The sequence below is a fragment of the Geospiza fortis genome, unplaced genomic scaffold (assembly GCF_000277835.1).
Source record: "Geospiza fortis unplaced genomic scaffold, GeoFor_1.0 scaffold429, whole genome shotgun sequence".
Taxonomy (NCBI): Eukaryota; Metazoa; Chordata; class Aves; order Passeriformes; family Thraupidae; genus Geospiza; species Geospiza fortis.
Window position 1 is genome coordinate 1,380,347 of NW_005054411.1, and position 22,401 is coordinate 1,402,747.

The window sequence follows — 22,401 nt, forward strand, 5'->3', positions numbered from 1 at the left end:
TGCAACATCTGTTAGCAAGTTAATGCAGACAAGTCCCCAGTAGGTCATTCCCAGCCTCCACTGACTCCTTTGTCATCACTCTTCTCCTCACCTCCATAAACTTTAGGAGAGTAAGCACAGATAACTGTTTCTTGTTAAAATCACACTTTCGTATTGCCACCCTTGGCTATCTCTTCTTGACTTTTCTAAACTAAGAAAAACAGTGTTTGGTACTCTGCCATTGACATATTTGTCTTAAGCCTCTTTGAATGGCATTTTGGAGTCAGCAGGTATTTCAAGTCCTGGCAGAGCTCTCTGTGGGAAGTGTGCCCTAGCTATGAGCCTTATTGTGCAATTTAATGCAGTGATGCTCAGTGCACTGCTGGGAGCTGTTAAACTCTTCCCACCTCTTGTCTTAGAGGCTGCTCCATTTCAGGGAGATATGTAATCCCTGCACTAGTTTACAGCTCATATATGAAAGTTTCCCCAGACAGCAAGATCATCACCAAGATGATGTGCCCTCTTAGGACATGTGGCATTCTTTGTTTGCTGTTATGTAAGTAATTCAAAACTGCAGACAGAGATCTGCTTCCTCCTTCAATTGTCCACTGAACCTTCCTTGGAAGATAACAGAACAAATGAAGCAGAGGTACTCTCACTGGCTGCAGACATCTTGGTTTAAATATTTCCTTTACCAGCAGTAACCTCTGCACTCCACTAGAAGTGTCATATTTCCATTCAACTTACTCTCTAATGTAATTTCCTTATTTTGTGCTTTTGACTACTTGTATTCACTAACAGTAATTACAGAGAGAAAGACTAGATCAGCCTAAAAAAATCATAAGAGGCCACATTCTACTACTGTAAGTAATTTAATTCAGCCATCTTATAGCTGAAAGGGATGATGATTGCCTTTGAAAATCAAATCAAAACACCTAATAAATCCATCATATTCTGTTCAGTGTTATCCTAGTTTATAGTTTCCTAGCCACAGTCTACAGGTTTGTGCTTTTAAATGAAAATGTGGTCAAACAGATAGAAAGGTTTTTCAGATATTTTATTCCATGAACGTACAGTACAGAATAGGCAATCATAAAAATTGGCCTCTACAGTAATGCTAACTAAAAGCAATTTACTTATTTGAAGCTTATAAATGCAAAACTTCTGTCAAAAAATTTAGGCTCAGGTTCAACAAAATTTAGTTTTGAAAATAAACACATTAAAGATGTATTTTTAGGAAAAGAGCTGAGATAGGAATCTGGATAGGCAAAAAGAGATATTTTTGACAGAGTACCGAACCTACCTGTGTCACAAGTTTCCAAGGAAGATAAGGAGGATAATAGCTTTTTTTTGCCCTTACACTGGATTGTACAGGTTTATTCAGAAAGAACTTTCTCCAGAGCCATTAAAGCCAATACAAAGCTCTCATTGACTTTACTGCGCTTTTGTTCAGGTCTTATACATGACAGCTGAAAGACTGCCATTAATTGCAAGCCCTAATTTTATAAAGGTCCTTCATATCCCCAGGTCAGAGGCATTTGGAAATATGTAAATGTATAAATAAGAGCATTATAGGATAAAATTTGCCTGTTTTACTTTAAAAATTATGAGAGAGCTTCTCATTGCACATGTGTACATCCAGGAATACATCAGTTATTCCATGCATTTATTCATAACTGTTTCTTAGATACCCTCACAATATTGTTTGGCTAACCATCTCTGCACTGCTGGCTGCCAGCTCTAAGCATTTAATCTACACACAGTACAGTTTATAATGACTTTTCCCTTGAGTTAGCCAGAATATTGAACACAGAATATAAATTATCACTTTGCTTTTATGCTGATATTATCCTGACTATGAAAGCAAAGACAATACCTGATCTGGCATAAAGTTAACCCTTTAAAATTGTTAAGGAATTTGAAGCAGCAGAGGAGTCTAATACTTCATCAGTTCTTTATAATACCTCCCACATTTCTGATCTAAGAAAGCAAAACCTTTGCCAGGAACATTACTTTTATATTTCCTATGCTGTTGAGCTGCAACCCATAGTAAAAAGGTCCATCAAATAGGAAAATTATCAGAATTGAAAACAAAACCAAAAAACTTCAAAAAGTGGTATCTTAATTACATTAGGTATCCATTATCACATCTCTGTAGTATGCCAAATAAGGAATGCTAACCTAATATTATGAAACTTTACTCAGAATTTAGAAACAGCAACAGTCAATTTAACAGAAATCTCTATCCCAGTCCAGATAACTGAAAAAAAAATCCAATAATATGTAACTTTTTACCCCTTAAATAATAGTAAAAATATGCAAGTTCTCTAGATGTTTATTGGCTTCTATTCAAAACAGGTATTTTCGCTGTTATGAATGGCTTGCAGACTTCCAAACCTGAAATGTTGTCATTACTGTGCAAGAGTTCTAGTGTCATCACATTGCAAGGCTTCCATATTGCCAGAGGTTCGTACCTCCTTGATGGTTCTTGTAGGGCACTCCTCTAGGCACTGACTCTTCCTTATCCTCACAGCAGCCAACTGACTCCAGCTCCCCCCACCCAACCAATTCGCTCTTTTATAGCACTCTTCTGATTGGCTACAGGTGTGGCCTGTTAACATCAGGCCTGCTCCTAATCTTTAGTAATTGCTCCAGCAGCAACTCTTTAGGGAATCAGATTACATTCTATACCACCTTCATTTACCCATACTCTATCCCCCTACACTGAAACACATCAGTATTAAAGCAATAGTATTATGTAACCCCTGCTATTCAGCATTACACAAAGCATTTTTTTAAAAGACAATGTACAATAGCCATGAATTAATTAATTTAGTCTCGTATGAAAAAAGGTAATTAATATCTAAGTTTTGATCATATACAAAGCTAATAGCATTTCTAATTCAGCACAAATCATAGATATCCTGTTATTTTTCTAGTATCAGTTAAGGTATTAATTTTATTCAAAGACAAAATTAAGCAGAAAGGAAATAGTAAACCTTTAAAATCTTAAACATTTTCATTTTATTTACATACTTCAGGAAAATATGTGTCTATTCTTTAAAAATCCTATTTTAGTCTTGTAAAACCATGCAATAACAAGATATTATTTATTTTATAACATTTTTATGAACTAAATAAAGACAATTTAATCAGGCCAAGTTTTGCAGTTTAGAAATTCCCATCTCTCCAAAGGTGCATCTAATTTAGAACTTGATTGGTATCAGGGTTTATGCTTTATCAACCTAACCCATTAGGCCATTACACAGAGTTATTCTCCAAGAGAAAAAAATATTCTAACATCTGTTCTCAATTTGTTTTTCTATAATTTCCTTTTATGCCCCATGTAACTCATTAAGTTCATCTACAAAACATTACCGAGTTTAGCTGCACTATAAATGCCTTTTTTCTATACAATCACATGAATGTAGAAGAAATGGTAGCCACTGAAGAAGAAATGGTAAACACAGTCCACTTAAGTCCCCGATTATTTCTACTGCATCTTCTGATCAAAAAAACCATAATTTTGAAAGTCAGAATTGGGGCACACATCCTAATGTGACACACATTTAACCTAATATCTTAAGCGACCTATATACTAACAAAGAGAGGAAAACTTCTCCATGTCTTACTATGTCTGTTCCTTAACACTACTGCAGTCTTAGGAGAGATTTTTTTTTTTCCCAAAAAGTACATACCTTCTGAATGGCTAGAAAGAGTGATTTTAATATTTTAATTCACTTGTGCAAATAATCTCCAGAGTACAGGAGAGCAGTAGAAAATGTCCCAGTAACCTAAAATCTTACATGTGTAGGATGAAAAGAACCTAGAGAACAGTGTGTCCTTCTAAATGCACTTTCCACTTTCTTCTACAGACAGAAAAATTCTATATTTTAGTATTCTGGAGCTAGTTTCAAACCCTGTGATCTCTTCTGTGCCTTCTGCTTGCATTCAGCGATTGCTGTTCTAATTTAATTTGAGAGGAAAATACCTATTTACAGCTGACTTGCCCATAATGTATTCATCAAAGCAATACAAAGGTCATTCTTCCAGCAGAAAGATGAAGAATTCACTGTCAAAACCTGTCCTGCTAGCTCTCAAAGGTGCCATTGCTGTAAGAAAAGTGATATACTATCTGATGTTAGCTAACAATTGATGATTAATGTGAGGCTAAAGACTAGTGAAGGGGATTTACTAATATTTATAAACATCAGTGAATTGAGCAAAAATCTGAGGGTATTTAGATTTACCCCAATATTCTATCTTTCATGAAAGCTGCATTGTGCCTACCTTGAGGATTTTACCTTGTGTGAATTTCTGTGTGAGCTGCTGTAAATCTGAAACCAATGTCCAACTGCTAAGGATTCTTTATGCTCTGAGCCTACATTGGCAATATATTTGTAAGTGAAAAGAAGATTAGTGGCTTTATGACTAAGATTTATGTTGGGAACAGAGAGTGACAGAGAAAAGCTTACTAAGGGAGGAAAGAGATACCTGCACAGGATAGACTGACTTAATTCTGTCAGAAAGAACCTCTAAAACTAGACGTTAGAAATCTTGGAAGATAGTAGAAGGAAAATAATAATGAAAAACAGCAGGAAATACAAGCACACAAAAAGTGAGACAAACTAAAAGAAGGCATCACCATTACATAGTCCAAATCAGACAGTGGGCCTATTTTGTATTATTTCCTGAGAACAAATTATTTCAGTTTAATAATTGGGCTAAACTTCAAGAAGCCAGATAAACTCATAAGGTCCTTCTTGTCATTAATTCAATCAGTTAGTGGGATGACTTCTGTATGAAATAGACGTGAAATGCATAAGGGTAGAAAAATCCAGTCTTGACACCTTCCCTGTAACAAACAGTGGGTTTTTAAACAACATTAGAAGAATATTCTCTCTTAAAAAGAGAGAAAAATCCTGCATGTGGAATAGGGCTAAAAGAGTTTGTATTTCCACAGCAGGATACACAGTTTATACAACTATTTCCTGCATGCTAGATTAAGTTAAAACAAGAACAAGAATCTACACAAAGCGTAACAAAGCCAAAACCAAACCCAAACTAGAGTTCAGAGAAAGAATTGACTGTCCTCCTGACAAAAAGATGCACACTTTTACCCATCAAAATACAGATTTTATGGATTACATTTTCTTTTCCTTCAATATGCAAAGAAAATTTAAATATTTACTTTGGGAAAAGTTTTAAATATCTCTACTATTGTCCACTGACCAATTTACCAGTTAACACTTGTTAAGCATGGTTGCAGTTCCCCAATTCTTTATCCCAGCACTGGCACTAAAGCAGGACAAAGTTCCCAGGAGGGAATCATTCCAAATTGTATCAGCTGGCAAAATGTCCTCAGGGAGCATCTGTCAGCTACAGGGAGCTGGCTCACCCTCTGGCTACAACTCCAGCATATTCCTCCAAATTTAAAATCTCTACCACATCCCCTTCCATGTGGGGAATTGAAAGAAGTCCTTATTCTTTTTATAATAGCTAAGAAAAAAACTCAATATTGGCTGACCAAGATATTTTATAAATTTTAATAATTCTCACAAAAATAACAAAACTACACTCACAATCAATTCATACTCTCTGTGTTTCACATATGCACAGTTTTTCAGTTGCAAAGCGTGACATACAGAGAATTGACTTACAGGACCAAAAGCGTTGCTGTCAAAGCTGTGCCCATGGTGATCCCCTTCCACCCAAATATGACCGTGTGGAACTTTCACATACTTCTTTTTGTATCCAATGGTTCTAAGCAGAAATGGAAAAAATGGTTAGTTTAAAAGATTTTAAAAACAAACAAACAACTCCCCAGAAACAAAAAACCAAAACATAAACAACCCCCCCCAAACCCAACAATGTTTTGGTAGGAAAAATCCACATATTTCCGGGTATGGAATTTGACCTTGCATACAACTCAGCATTAGTTTAAACTGCCTGCACTGAAGTCCTTTGGACTTCAAGAGTGTTACTCAAGTCAAAATATATAAAAATTTTGTATGAGCTGGTTGCACTATCAACTGCTTACTACATTGTTTTGTCAGAAATCACAACACAAGAAAGGAAGAGACTTTCCAGTTAAATATAAATAACAGGTTATTAACTTTACCTCTGTAGCAACAAAATTTTGAACCATCAGATTTTATCTCAGGTAAATATCAGTGAACATTCATATCAGTGAACAGTCATGTAAGGAAAAAGTTTAAGACTGTTTTTCTTCATCAAAAATATACTGTTGTATCTGAACTGGCCTCAGATTCCTGCAATTATTCTGTCCTGGGGGTAGGATTTGTTCAGCTGCCACAAGCTAAACAGGATAAACTTAGAAAAAACCTTTAAGAGAAGACCAAGTGATGAAGAAAAATTACATTGATGCCATCCTCTACAGAAAATCATACTGCTGCAGCATGTCCCAGTATTACAAAATGACAAACTACAGATTAGTACTAAAGCTGAGGTGCAGAGGATGCAAAATTCCTGTATTTAGTTCCCCAAGTAGCTGTCATTTTCACAATGCCAGTCTGCATTCTACCACACACTTCTGCTTTCTTTCAGATGGGACCTGTTATTCTGCAATCATTCACGCAGTGATGTTGTTGTGCTTTAACCCCAGACAGCAACTGTCATGCACACAGAATTATTACCAGGATGAAGCATTTACAGATGGGACTATGAATAGTGATACCTCTTATTTACTTTTGAATAAACAAATCTGTCCATCTACAGAAACAGACTTTTGATCTAGCTTGTTGCCTCCAGCTGCTCATTACTTTTCACTGTCTGGAAGATATGCCCTCAGAGCAGAAGGCAGAAGGAGCACACTCTAAAACTAAAAAAAGTTCAACTGGAGGCAGAAAAGCATCTTCACCAGGAGATCGAGCTGAACTGGGCAACAGCACTAATCAGGGATATTCACAAGTCAAAATAAAAAATATTGGGTTTGGGGAGGCTTGTTTTGGCTGGGGGGGGAGGGTGAGTATGTTAAAAGGATGAGCTAATCAATAACCTAGAGGCCATGAAATATTAGATGAATAAGGAATCCTCAAAAATGCATTCTATTAACTTTGACTATATTAATCAAATAAAAATAATAATTACTTTATTTGTAAGTCACAAAATATGACTAATCCTTTTTCAAATGGCTAATTTTTGGCAGCTAAAAGGATGAGCATTCCAGTACTATATTCTAATGGAATTCCGCATGTACTTTCATTGAAAGCTGAAAAAATAATAGCCTATTTGCAGAAAAGAAAAAGACCAAGCTTCATTTTTTCTAGAACAGTTCCATATTACACATTATTCAAGACTGAATTCCTAAACCATTCAAAACAAAAACGCAAAACTGTCCTGGTTGGTAAATATATGATTTCCTAAATACAATGAGTACACTATAATAATTCAATTATGCTAAAGAAAGCCATTTATTACTATGCAAATCCTTTTTCTTTTTTCAAGAGATATGGCATACAGTTTGGACAATAAAATTATTTACGTTTTCAGATTTCATAATGCTCCATCTCATTGATAGTTTCTTTTACAAAGTATCATATACTTCACTAGTAAAATGTTTTAAAGTATTGGTTGAGAGTTCATTAATTCAGCTGTTTGATTAGACACTTCTGAAAATTATTAAATGGGTCTCTTCCATCAGTGATAAAGGCAAACAATAGCTAAAAAAATATTTAATTTTCTCTTCCATTCGTCCTCCTGAATGCACAAGAGTATTTTGTGATAAAGTTTTGTACCTTTAAAAACTTCATGCACAAGACTAAATTTCACTCAGAAGGGGAAAGGATTTGAAAGTTAATTCTGCTGGCATGTTTACCTCACAAATGTCAGGAAAATAATATGGCAAAGGCCAGTCAGTGACTCAATTTCAGACCTGACACAATCTCTTATCCCTAAATAATCTCCTCCTTTATTATGATTGGGAAATCACTAAGAGGAGGGAAAAAAAGGTTTTGTAATAAGTACTTAAAAAATAAAATTGGAGGAAAAAAATGGTCTGCATGGATAGGTCTTGCAAAGGTTTTCAGAGATCCTGTGAAAATCTAAGGGTCTAACACAGGTGTTAGGTGTGTTCTTTAAGGCCTAAGGCAAAAAAGAGAAAGATTGCAGAGTGCAATAACTATAATTGGTTTTTTTATTATTTCTAAAACATGGTAAATATGTATTTCTTTTCTACTCTTGAGATAAGCATCATAAACCAAAATATTTTTCTACAACTATGCAAAAATAAAGTCTCTTGTAGCGATTAAAGAGGAATTATATACAAATTCTCATACTGAAAAAAGTGGATTATTGTATACAAGTAGTTTTTACTTAGAGGAAATGGAATTAAAATTTACAATGTTAATAAACATATTAAGGGAATAGGGAAGAAAAAAAGAAATGGGAAAGAAACAAAAGCTGCAGTTCTAATTGTCGACTTTAGTAGATAGGAGTGATACTTCATGAGAATATCCCTTAAACTCAGCAGTTAAATGTCTGCCATTTCATGTATGGGTTATATAAATAATCAAATTTTGCCCACATGTAAGCTCAAAAAAAAAAAAGATAGATTGTAAAAAATAAGTACCTGTGAACAGTAGAGAGGCAAGGGAATCTATTTTCCTAGAGCAATTGCTTCAAAATGTTACCGCAGTATTTGCATAGGACAGTTATCTGGGCACTCTATATTCTTTCTAGCAATACTATTGCACACACTGTCCTGTGGAACACACTGGAATTTGAAAACAAACTTCTATTCGAGATTTTTACTGCATGCATTAATAACAAACTACAGCAAAGGCTCATGTTACAGTGAGCTGGACCATCAGTTTCCTGATATTGGTTTTACTTTTTAAAATTTCATTTTTGAGTTACTCCAGAATAGAGCAATAAAGCATTGCTGCAAACAAACCAGGCTACAGGCTTTAGAAAGCCATGTTTGGTTCATAATGGTAGGTTATTTTTAACTACTCTTGCAGACACTATGTTAAAATTTTTAAAATAAAAAAACACAAACTTGGTTTTCTTTCCTGAGAAGAGAATCCAAATTGATTCATAGTCAGAATTAGTCATTGTCCCTCTCTTCCATGAATCCTGCAGAAATCTCTGACCAAAATTGCAAGGAAAAGAGCACGTGTGTGTGCTGCAGTGGCAATATGGCCCCTGGTCCAAATGTACAAACTACCATCTATTTGTTTCACTAGTTAAACATTTTAGCTGGGCATGCTGAAATAAAACTATTGTCCATCACTTTATGCAATCGTACAAGGCCAATTTACTAACACAAGCATTTTTGAAAAGTGTTGATTCCACCCTTTTTCTTAGGAGAGCCTTGCAGACTGCTATCACATTTGGGGGTTTAGATCTGTGTAAATGAATAACAGTTGTAATGATCAATAGTTCAGTGAAAATAAATACAATTCAAAGTGAAAAAATACTTTAGAATGCTTCTAGAACTCTTTAACAATGGCTGCAAAACTAAAAAATCCTCAAAGCAAATATCAATTTAAAAACACTACTGGTTCATCAGGAATTTTACATAAATTCCTTGTGAGAGGTCTTTGCTACAAAGGAACTGCAGTTAATAATATATTTTGAAAGCATTACAGACTTCTATTTTTCTTTTTTAGTTGAGCATCCTTAGACTCATTTCTCTGACTGACTGTAACCATGACCTCTGTTAGCTCTCACACATGAAGTTTTTAATTAAATTTAGAAGATATCTGGATGAATTCTTAAGAGAAAATTTGCTGTAAGTAATAATTAACTTAGTATTTGTTAATTTCATATCTAGTTCATTAGAATGAGTTATAATTACTGAACAATCTCTTGAACTTCATAAAGCCTCTACTAATGAAGAGTAGTCTTTCACTTTCTTAAATTTACTATCTTATAATAAAAAATAAAAAATATTTCACACCTCTTATTCTTCTCATTTAAATGGTTTGCTTTAGCAATACTACAGGCAAAGACATCAAACTACCCAGATTTTGATATATAGAATACAAACATATGTCAAAAACCATACTGGTGTGAGCAAAAAAAAAAAATTTCAGGTTTTACGGAAGTCTTCGACACATTAGTAATAATCACTGGTGCTGCTGTTGCTCAAACTGTAGTTGAAGTCTCATTGGCTTAAGAACAGGGTCTACCAGAGCTGCAGTTATTTTCTTGTTCAGAGCATAATGGAATTGCATTTATCTTTTTAGACATTTTTACAGAAGTTGGTCTGAAATTCTGATTTACTTTTTTCTTACATATGAGGTACATTTTGAACCTTTGCAAAGTTTTTTTTTTTTTCTCCACAATTTAATAGCTAACAGATGTACTTATAGCTATCCTTGGCTGAGAAATAATTTCAATCTTGACAGTCAAAAATGAGCTCTATATGGTATTCTAACCACCTGCCCACAAGCAAGAAAAATCTGCTTTTTTAGGATGCGGCAGCAGTGCCAAAGCAAGCAACTTGGCTCGGTTAAGCTGGATGAGGAATGATTCCCTTCAGTTTGATTTGACCTTGAGAAATCCAAAGGTCCCAGCAATCTGCATATCTTTGGGTGTCAACAGGGAACAAACACTGTAGATAATGTCCTGTTGGCAGAGGAGATAAAACAAAAATACAAACTCTTTTGTAAAATAGGTAGTCTCTATCACACTCAAGAAGAACTTTCTCCAAGCAACATGAATTGCTGTACATGTTTATTGGGTTTGCGTGGCCAGGTTTTGGTAGCATGAGGTCTACAAGGGTGGCTCTGTGAGAAGCTGTCACAAGCTCCTTCCATGTCCAAAAAGGCCAATGCTGGCCAGCTCCAAGATGGACCCACTGCTGGCCATGGCCAAGCCCCTCTGCAATAGTGATAGGGCTGTGGGATAACAAAGTAAAGGGGGAAAAGTTGCTGTACAATGGTAATTTCACCAAGAGAGTCATATTATATTTTAGCTCTGCACACACCAGGATCAGTGACAAAGGAGGAGGAGGTGGTCCAGGTACCAGAACAGAAATTCCCTTTCAGATCCTGGTGCAGACCATGGTGAGTCAGGCTGTCCCTCTGCAGCCCATGGAGGTCAATGGTGCAGCAGAGTTCCACTTGCAGCCCACAGAGGACCCCAGAATGGATCAAGTAGATGCTTGAAGGACACTGTGGCCCCAAGGGAAGCCCACTCTGGAGCAGGCTCCTGGCAGTCATGTGGCCCCATGGAGAGGGGAGCCCATGCTGGAGTAGGTTTCCTGGCAGAACTTGTTACCCCACAGAGGACCCACACTAGAGCAGCCTGCTCCTGAAGGACTGCACTGGATGGAAGGGACCCACGCTGGAGTTCATGAACTGCAAAGTGTGAGAAGGAGTCACATTGGAAAAGTTCATGTTGGGGATTGTCCCATCAGAGGAACACCAAGATCAAGCAGAAGAAGCGTGTGAGGAATCCTCTCCCTGAGGGGAAAGGAGCAGCACAGATGTGATGAAATGATCACAACACTCATTCCATGTTCCCCTGCACCACTGCAAGGGAAGAGGGAGAAAAACTTGAAAGTAAAGTTGAGCCAAGGAAGAAGGGAATTATGGAAGAAGGTGTTTTAAAGATTTGGGTTTATTTCTCATTATCCTACCCTGATTTGCTTGGTAATAAAATACACTAATTTCCCCTGAAATCAGTGTATGCTGAGTCCATTTTGCCCAAGATGGTAACTGGTGAGTGATCTCTGTTTGCCCTTATCCCCACCCCCAGGACTTCTGTTCCACTTTTTCTCCCATGTCTGAGGAGGAGAGTGATAAGCAGCTTTTGTGGGCACCTGGCATTCAGCCAGGTTCATAATGTGGAACTTTTTCCACATACATCCATCTTAATCAAATCCACAGAATGAACAAATGCTAAGATATTCAATTTCAAGTGACACCCAGATCCCAAAACATGAACCTTACTGCAATATAACATGTAAGTTATATTAGTATCACTGCAGGGAATCTTACACATGACACTAAACACCTTCCAGCTCCTAAGAAATCTCCTTTTTCACTTCCAACACACACATACAGCCATCTGTGCCTTCCTACTTTAACTCTTCCCTTACACATACATAAAGATATAAAGGCAGTGTTATATATGTGAAGCAGCTAATTTATTTTTTTTTCTGAAGGACACCTACAGACTATGCAGGAGAGTAAGCAAATAGATTAGGGAATATTCTTCAGTTGCGTGCAGCTATTAACTTTTGCCTCAGAGCTGAAATGTTTTCCATACAACCTACAGATCCACCAGCTTTTGACAGGACTGACTATAAAAAATGCATCCAAACTCAGAACCTGGAAAGTGCTGGAGGATTCTTAATGCTTCAAGTATTGCTTCATAAGCATTGCCAGACCTGCTATATTGAGAAGGGAACCCACAAAGGAAGACGTGTAGATGACAGAGAATACACAATCTGAGTGATATTAGGAATAGCCATTATGCAGGTAGTGATTCCCTCTGCCTACATTTGGGCAAATTTTTGATTATATAAAGTCTGTTATACTTTTTGCCATTAAATATTTTGAAGTCTCAGGAAAAATGAACACTAATTTACTGGTTCCCTCATTTGGAACAGAATTACGATTACAAAAACACCCCTTTACACAAAGCAGTAAAAGCAAGCTGAACTACAAATGCTATCTCTTTTTTCCCAGCTAAAGCATTCCCACCAAAGTGCACCAGTGCAGGTTCCTGTGTCTCAACAGTGCTACAAATAAGTAGAAATCTGATACGGAAAGCACAGGAGATGTTTGTAGTTCTGCTTCATTAATTAGATAATTTCTCACAAAGCATGTAATTCTTAAAAAAATAACGACTTACCCATTACTTGCTTCACCAGCATCAGCATAATGCAGTTAACAACTTTTAAAACACATGGTATTCAGGAAAATTACTGGATTTGTGCATATTTATCAAAACTGATAATATGATTGAAAGGACAAATAATAAGCCAGCTCATCTACTAGAGAGATTAGACTCATTTCAAGGCTTGTTAACACCCCATTTGTATGAGAGGACAATGTAACAAGGAAAAGACTAGAAATATTTATAAGAGTGAAAAGATATGAGATCATTGATAGTGAGATTCACAAAATTTATGGCATCATTGCTATGAGCAAAAATATCTTTCATAGATCAATTCACCAGAAAAGGACACTAATCATACTTCTGAATCCAGATATGTTTGACCAAAATATACCAAAGACTTAGAAGGAGAAATTAATGTCTATTAATTCCCTTGATATCACATAATTTCTTAGATAATTGCTCCAGTTTATGTTCAAGGCATATGTCAATGCAATTAATTTTTCTGTTGTTTCTTTCTTCCTTCTTTCCTGAATTTTCAAAATATCCTCAAAATACTCTTGTGCTTTTTAATGAGGAAGCAGCTGTGGAGCTGCTGCTGTTCTGTATGACCAATACATGGTAAAATAAATTCTTTATCTCAATGCTCTTTACCTTCATATATCTCCTTCTGGAGAAGATTCTCATGACTCCTGCCATTCACTAAGAATGTTTCCCAAAGCTATAATTTAATTTGATCTTGGATAATGATATGAGTTGATAGCATTTTTAGAATTTATTTTCCTGTCCTTTAAAGATATAGTATATATCTAGGGCCTAGGTTTTGCCCCTCTTAATACTTTTACCAATATGTAGGTGTTTGTATCACAAAGGTCTGTTACCCTGGTGCTGGCAAGCATTCTGTAGGCCAATTCAAAAAAACTACAGCTGACAGAAGCTCTTTTCTGTCTTGTGAACTGTAGAGTTCTAGAGGTAGTACTTACCAGCAATGCCAGGGGATCTGGATTGTAAGGAAATAATTTCTCCTTGGGTAAAATTTCATTCATTTGCAGTCACTTTTTATGATTCCCATTTCCAGCCTCACATTGTTTTTCTGTATGTTTTTTCAATTCATACTACCTCCCTTCAGGAACTGTAAAAGGCACATCCCCATACACATAACACACAGCAGCACAGGAATTTCCCTCTGTTCTTGAGAGTTTTGCTTACCTAGTCAGGAGGCATGAAGCATTTAATATTGTTTGTCCCAGCAAAGCAGAACTAATTTGCTCCCACTGCTAAGAAAGATCAACTAACAGCAGCTTCCCTCACAGAGACGACTTTATCATTTCTCCTGTAACATCCCTGAAGAGTTTTGTACTTGGGCCTTCCACTCCATATCCCTTATATTGTGTGCCCCTTTCTTTTCCCTTTCATCTGTTCTAGCTCTAGCAACATTCTTATTTTATGATCCTTTCCACAGCAGATCTTCTCAACCAGATCTTCCTCAATTCAGGAACATAAAATTTTGTTGAATTTTAATGAAACTATGGATGACTTCTGCAAACCTGTTTTTGAAATAATAGAGGTAGGTTCAGAATCAGGGTTGGGTTTGGGGTGTTTTGTTTGTTTTTTTTTTTTTTTTTTTTGTGGAAGGAGGGTTGTTGTTGGTTGGTTGGTTGGTTTTGATTTTTGTTTTGTTTTGTTTGGGCTTTTTTCCCAGATTGATTAAATCTAAAGCAAAATACTGCAAAGGTGGTACTGTGGAAAATCTGTTCAAGGACCATATTCTTTACAAGGTCCATTTATAACTTACATTACTATCTCCAACAATATTGAGAGCATTATTATTTAAAATAAGTATTAGAAAAATCTATATTTAAAATCAATATGTATTTCTCAATTTATTCAACAGTGGATACTATCTAAAGATAACTGTATATACTAGATGTATGTCAATAGAAATTACTACACACTTTTACACAAATCTGTCACTCCCATTTGGAATACTGAAACTACTTCATTCTTTTGCTTACCATATTCTCTTAATCAGAAGAACTATAATTATTTTCAGGATAAAATTTGCAACAAATACAAAACAGTAATTTTGTGTTGAAAAACAGAGCAATCCTTATCAGTTGCATAACTTTAATTTAGATGGTTAACCAGCTTATTGATTCAGGAGAAAGAAAACATAAAATATCTCATTTTTCTCTACAAATCTTTCACTTGTGAATCTGTCTCATTTCAACACTATGTCCTTTCAAGTTAAGATAATGAAAATTATTCCCTTTGGTTCTTTTGATGAAAATCCCATTAACCACAAATGTATAATTTCATTACCTTCTCACATTTCTCTTCTAGATTATATTGATAATTAACATGACAGGTTTTTGCTAATATCATTAATAGATATTAACAGTATCATATTAAATCACATATTAGATGGGAATAATTTGTTAGATTCATTATCATTAGCTTCATAATTTTACCAAGGTAAAAACTCACTAGCTATTCTAGGTAATCTAAGTGAATTACCAAACCCTGACATCATTGTCAAATTGGAAATTATACCTGTAGTAATGGGAGGACACATACAGCCCAAAGAGGTATTGCAATCAAAAATATTCATTCCTGCACCCCACACACTCTTTTTATTAATATTGTATTAATTGAGACCATTTTAGTTTTAGGCATATTTTAAGGAGTCAAAGACAATGGTTTTGAAGTGAATTTCAAATGTTAAGATTTATGGTACTACTAAGATGAAAATTTTGCCTGATATATAATGGTTTCTATTTTCTCTCTTTCTGCAACACATGTAGAAATGCTCCTCTCAGTAATGCCTTTGCCAGCCTAAGAAAAGCGATGATCAAACTGTTTTCCAGATTTTAAGTTGTGGATTTTAAAATTTGACTCAGCAGCAAAATTCTAGCCTGCAGAATCTGCAATTATTAGACACAGCTCTCTACAAAATTCTTCCTCTTTGAACTCACTTTTTCTACTCACCCAAATCCTCTCCCTTAGCAGTTCTTCTGCCATTACTTTTGTGACAGAAACTACCATGGGAGAGGCTGCAGGCTGACCTTTGGTTACCTACTCTGTGTATTTACTCAGCCTTTGCTGGCCAGGCCAGTCTTCCAACAAACAGGCTCTGTGAGAGGAGGAAGAGGTGCACAGGAGCAGAGGAGAAAAAAAAAGGTTTTAAAATTCTTTGTATCCCAGAGGGGGAAGTCACAGCATCTACCACCTTGGACAACCCTGTTGGCCTGTTCCTCTCCTAAGGAAATTCTGAATGAGAAATAATGCTCTTATTTTCAAAAAGTGGTGACAGAGATGGTCACAGCAGCATTGCCTCCTCATCACTGTTACAGCTTACTGGGCTAAATTCTTGAAGACCTGTGACAGCTAAAAGAGTCTGGCAATACCTCTGCCTAGGTCCAATGGTTAGAAATAATTCCCCAGCCACACGCCAGTCTCAAAGGAGCTGATTGCTATGCTTTTTTTATTGCCTAGGACAAATCAAAGATATTAAAATTTTCTAATGTGCTTTAGGCAGCCTGTGCAAAATGACAGAACTGTAGTGTAATAAGTGTTTTCAAGGTGGGGTTTTTTTTGGTTTGTTTTTTTTGTTGTTGTTGTTGTTTTTTGGTTTTTGGGTTTTTTTTTACTTTATGGTAGGGGGAGAGTTGTTATTCTTTTTACAATGGAAGTCTGAAACTTCACATCTCCTTCTATTTATGTTTGTTAGGGAATAATATTCAAAAATGCCTTTTATTCCTTTACTTTAGAAGTGTACTTTCTTTTTTAAAGAACACTACTATCAAAAAGATAATTGAGAAGCTTACAAGTAAGTAACAAAAAATATTAACCATGTATGGATAAGTGAATTACTATTTTTATGATACAAGTTATGATTATGAGTTTAAAAACTCAAAAATATTTCAATTCAATAAAGAATCCTAAAAAGTAATAGGTTTCATATGTCTTCTCCTACAAGATATGAGCAGATATATGTAAAAGACTGCAGATACCTACTTTTGAACTGGTGGTGATCTTTCAGACTGAACTTTCAAATTACAGAAATAAACAATTGCAATTTGAAGTAAGCAGCAACAAATATCTTTTTTGCGTTATTAGATGCAAATCTAATAGCATCATAGATGCTATTTTTTCTTGGTGTATAAGAGAATGTTATGGTATATTCAAAAATCATAACTCATCATTAGTCTTTTATGAAGATTACAAGAAATGCCTTATTTCTGTGTCTGAGCAGCAGTCCATATAGGCCAACAGTCTGTCTCCAGACAACTGGAAAAGCAGACAGTGCCCAGGTAAAACACATTAGCTTGACTACTCTCCATCAACATCGAGATTTAATCTATCACAGATGTTTGATTGTACATTGTTGTCCATTTGTTTCAGTATCTGCTTACTGATCTGTTACATTGTCTGCCTTCAAAGCATCCTGGGGCAACAAATTCCAGAAGTTAACTATCTGCTGCACAAAGTCTTTCTTCTGTCTTTTATAGACCAATCTCCCACGTAAAATGCCTCATCTTCTGTACTGTGGGATTTGATGAATAGTTCAGCTGGTCCCCTAGCACTGTTTTTGTTGTTTTTAACCTCTTTCTATGTCCATCTTTAAAATTATATCTCAACAAGCAAGAACTGACTGCATCATTTAGGGGTATTACACTCCTACACGGTTAGGCAGTTCTACATTTTGAATATTTTCTTAGTTTTTCAGTTTTGGAATTACACATTTAGGTCAGTGGATATCTAATAAAGAGAAACCCTTAATTTAGGAAAAGTCTAATAGTTTTCAGAGCAGCCTGCTGTTTGCCACATGAGCTCATGTATAAACATTTTTTTCTGGAAGAGCTCAGTTACATCCAGCCCAGTGCTGGGAAATAGTAAAGAAATGCTTTATGGAGCCTAAAAAGATTTTATAGGTGATCTTTGCTCTTAGGAGTAGATGTTAATACCAGTTTTCTTTTTTCTCAAACCAATTAATTTTCATATTGTTTTGTAAAAGTGAAAAGCCGGCAAAGCAGTAAACTTTTCAAACCAAAGATCATCAAAAAGATAATCTGAATTACCTGCAAAAGAAAAGGGCACTGCCCTCATTAATACTTCCACTGCATGCAATAACCTCACATCCCTGAGTCAATTGATATTTCATTAAATTGCTGTATTTCTCACATTCTCCTTCTCAAATACATTTTCCCATTTAATGTTACTGAACCAAGAAAATGTTCATTCAATAGTAATTCTTGAAAAAGCCCTCAGAATTATTCTTTGATCATTTTAAATATCAAGAGAAAATCTAATTCTGCATCTGGCAATAACAGTAAATTCCTTGTCATTCTCTTGTGTTAGCAGGAACACAAGTACACTGAACAGTCTACTGAGTCTTATAGTGTTAAGAAATACTTGTCAAGAAGAGAATTTTTGTATTTCTTCTTTTAAGACACAAAGTGCTAGAAAGGAAGCATTTCTGACTTTGCTTTACAATCTTACATCATGAGACTGGGAAAAAATAGATATTTTTGTATAGCAACAGAAAATCCCAGCATGGTGGTATTTCTAGAAAGAAAAGTGTTATCAGCATGATCAGATGGTGTTAAATAAGTGAGAGTACAATGATAGGAAGACTCCTAGTCAAAATAGTCTGAGACAGACACAAACTCCAAATTCTTATTTATAAACAACAGAAAAGAAGAAAAATATCAATAAAAGTCAAAAATATTTCTACTAATTTTACATAAATGGCCAGAAAAAAATTATAAATTTAGGATTGAAACACAACAAAGTATATGTTGCTAAATGTGTTTTGAAATAACGAATATCAGGCTCCACCTGCTTTAGCAAAGTGTAAGACTCAGTAATTCAGCCAAAAGCTGAATCTGAGGTGTGAGAAAGAAGAAAAAAATTATAAACATGAAATGTATCACTACTTGAATATTACTCTGGAAATTTTCATTGCCTTTTATCAGTATACATTTTAAGGCTGAAATTTTACAGGTATCATGAAAAGCAAAAGGATCAAGAATAAGACTTCAGTCTAATGCCTTATAGAATTAAACTACTTAAAGATTAAAACTTCAATTCCAGACTATTAAATCAGTTTTCAAAGGCTGGTGACTCAAACCAGCAGAAATTGTTTGCATGTTTTCACAGAACTTGCAATGTTGTCCTAACCAAAACAAAGCTCCTCACATGCTTGTCATTTTGTTCTTGGAAGAATATAGTCTAGCTATATATAACTTCCTCATACAAGACTTTACTACCCATATAGAGAAGTCAGTAAAAGGCAGAGAAGATTTAGCATGACTATCCACATTTATTAGAATAATTTCTAATGAAGAACAATAGGTTTGTGAAAGGCTGTTCAACAAAACTCAGATTTCCTAAGTGACAGACGGGACCTCATCTTTGTTATTTGACCGCTTGTGTGGCTTTATTTGTAAGGATTGGTTTAACTGCAATTTTTGTCTTGATTTTTTCCCAGCAATCATGGCTACTCTAGTATATTAAGAGAAAACAATTTGTGTGCATTGTACTAATAACTTAGGCATACACAACCCAGTCACATCTCCTCATGTTTGTTCTTCAGCACTAGAAAAAACCAACATTTTTTTCTGAACCAGGGGCAATGGGCCACAAAGAGAAATGCAAAAATACTGATATTAGCGTGTTTCTGCTGGCTTCTGCCTTCAAGTCCACAGATGAGTGGATTTGCAAGGGTTTTCCCCACAGGAATAAAGGTACATCATGACAGAAAAAAGGGTAGGAATAAAATAACATGGTTTTTGTGCCACACATGCCAAGTCAGTCACAACTACCAGGAGCAAGAGCTGCTAGCTCAGATGTTGGACCTTGCTCACCTCTTCAGTGGCCAGACAGAGATGCATTGTGGCCACTGGGAGTGTGTCTGTGTGAAGGATAAAGTACTGGCATATAGCAGAGAAGCAATCAAAGGTCTGCATATTTCACTGGGGTGTAGAGCTGGGCTGAAGAGACTCCTACTGCAATTGCCATGCTTTAAAATACACATACTTCCCAACTGTGCAAGGGGAGCCAAGGGAGCCAACTTTCCCTGCCTTTCTTACAGATGAGCTGTTCCAGCACAATTCCCCATCAGTCATAATCTGTCACTTCTGCTGAGCTTTAAGACTGTAATTAATTCCTCGTGCCCAGCTATGCAAGGAAGCGGTACTGCATAATCCTCAGCAAGTCGTTCTCTCTGTCATAGCAGAGAATCTTTACAACAGAAAGAGGAGTAATCTGACAGACATGTGACAGCTCAAAAGACCCTTCAAACATTTGATTCAAAGCAAAAAACTCACACATGAATTTCTTGAGGGGATGCCTTTAGAGCTCTATTATATTTCACCAGGCCTTGAGAGAGAGCAAGTAGGGAAACGTTGCATAGGAAAGCAAAAGTCATTGCTAGGCAATTCCCAGCTCTTCCCATTCAATGAATTAGTTAACATCTCGTTTAGAAGAGGGACAATCATACTTTGTTATGTCCTATTGGCAAAATCCTAAGACATAAAAGTACAATATGTGCTTTTCTCCAGTGCACAACCGGTTCATTTTTCAGCTTCTGAGCTGATGAGTTACAACGAGTACCTCAGTATAGAAAGTGAGTAGAAAGCAATAACCAGCAAAAGAGTTGGCAGATCTGAAATAATCCTCATATCTAAAAATCTGCCTGTGGAAATACTACAGTGTTTGCTGCACTAAGTATTACCAGCATCAAAACTACCAACCAGCAGAGACACTGAGAAGGAAGTAGAAAGCAGGATTTCTAACCCAGTCTTTCACACTGCCAGTGCTAAGCGACTTCCCAGTTATACCAATAACAGCTTAAAGACAGCTATGAGAAAAACTGAAAATAAAAAGGACTAGATTCACAGCAGTCAAACCAGTAATTTCTATTTCAGATTTTTGTAGTTTTAGTTTTTCTTTTTTGTTTTTCTTTTTCTTCTTAGAATTCTACAGGCCTTTATACTGTCTTTTATACACTTCCCCCTCCCCTCATGCTTCCTCAAGGGAAAGGCTGATATATATTAGACCAGTTCCACAACTTTTCTCAACAACTCTAAGAACAAGAAACAACCCTAAGAACCCAAGCAACACCTGACAGATGCACCTAGCAAGGGTTGACTGGTCTGTCCAATAAATTCTTAGTGTCCTTTCCGATTGAACACACCAGGAAACCTTCAGCGCTGTTTCCCTGTGATGCAGCCCTTCTGTAGAGCTGGACTCTTAAGCTTCCCAGGGGGGTGGTGAAGTCACTGTCCCTTCAGGTGTTTAAAGAAAAATTGGATGTGGCACTTAATGCCATGGTTTAGTTGATAAAGTGGTCTAAGGTCATAGGTTGGACTTGATGATCTCAAATGTCTTTCCAGCCTAGTTAATTCTGTGATTCTGTGATCTCTACTCTCTTCATAGGATCTCATTTACTCACAACAGCCAGCAAGATTCCTACACACCTCTGAGATGCAGCCATTTCATAAATTGGGTTACAAAGTGTAGTTTTGTGAAAAGCACATTAAAGCATATCCTTTATCTGCAAATTCCTCTGTCAACACAGCTCTGTTGTGGTCCATACTTGCTTTTCAAGAATGACAACCTTTGTGATAAAAAATATCCTCTGAGAGCACATTAATACAAGCACCAATCCAGTAAAAGGCAGGTGATAAGGCACTTAATTGGTGAAAGTATCAGATTTTTCAGGCTGAAGATATAAGGAAAATTATTTTTTTTTTCTATGCAGGAAACTACAACTCCAGACTTACTTGATAATCCTGTGGTTAGAGATAATTAGGAAATAATATGTATGTGTGAATAATACATACACCATAAATAGACTTCAGATACAAAAACATGGATAACAACTTTTGAATGCACTGAAAAAATAATGAAAACACTATTAAACATCTGGAATGGGTAAATTAAAGCAATAGCAGCCAGTAAAGGAGCACTTCCTGCCTCCATAACATTAACATTAGCATTTATTGCCACTACTATATCACACCAAAAAAAAAGAATGCACAAAAGCTAAGGAAGATAGACAGCAGGAAAGAAAATGAAATACTTTAGAGTGAAACCTATCTCCAGCTTAATTGTAAGAGACAGGATATTTTATAGACGGGTCAGTAATAAGAGTGGACAAGTACGTAATGTTCTGATGTACAGACCATTTGTATTCAGTTGATATGCAGCTGATACAAGAGGTACAATTACAATTCTTAGTTTTCTGTAGCTTTCCGTGACACCAAGTTTTCTTAACGTAATGAATCACTTCAGTCTCATATTTCAATTTAAAGCATTTATGGCAATTATGAAACTCAGTGCTCAGTCTGAGAGAACCTGAGAATTTGACTGCTGCATGTTTGAAAGATGAATCACATAAAAGATTTCAGTCCCTATTCAGAAAATACAACATATGGAATGAATACTAAACATTACCTTATCTTTCAAAAAAATGTGGAATTAAAAGAACAGGAAAATAATTTGTTTCATAACAACCAGGAAGTACTTGGGAACTGTTTACCCCCACTCCTTATAAGACAGCAAGCAAACAAGCAAGCTATTTTCTGATATACTGCTTTTACA

General features: G+C 35.9%; 1 protein-coding gene across 1 annotated transcript in view; it reads right to left on the bottom strand.

Moving 5' to 3' along the window:
- Positions 1-22,401, bottom strand: part of IMMP2L (inner mitochondrial membrane peptidase subunit 2) — a 398,309-nt gene that overhangs the window by 88,316 nt on the left and 287,592 nt on the right. Inside the window, exon 4 of the mRNA XM_005426340.2 lies at positions 5,640-5,742. Coding sequence (XP_005426397.1) covers positions 5,640-5,742 — 103 coding nt within the window. The remainder of the gene's footprint in view (positions 1-5,639; positions 5,743-22,401) is intronic.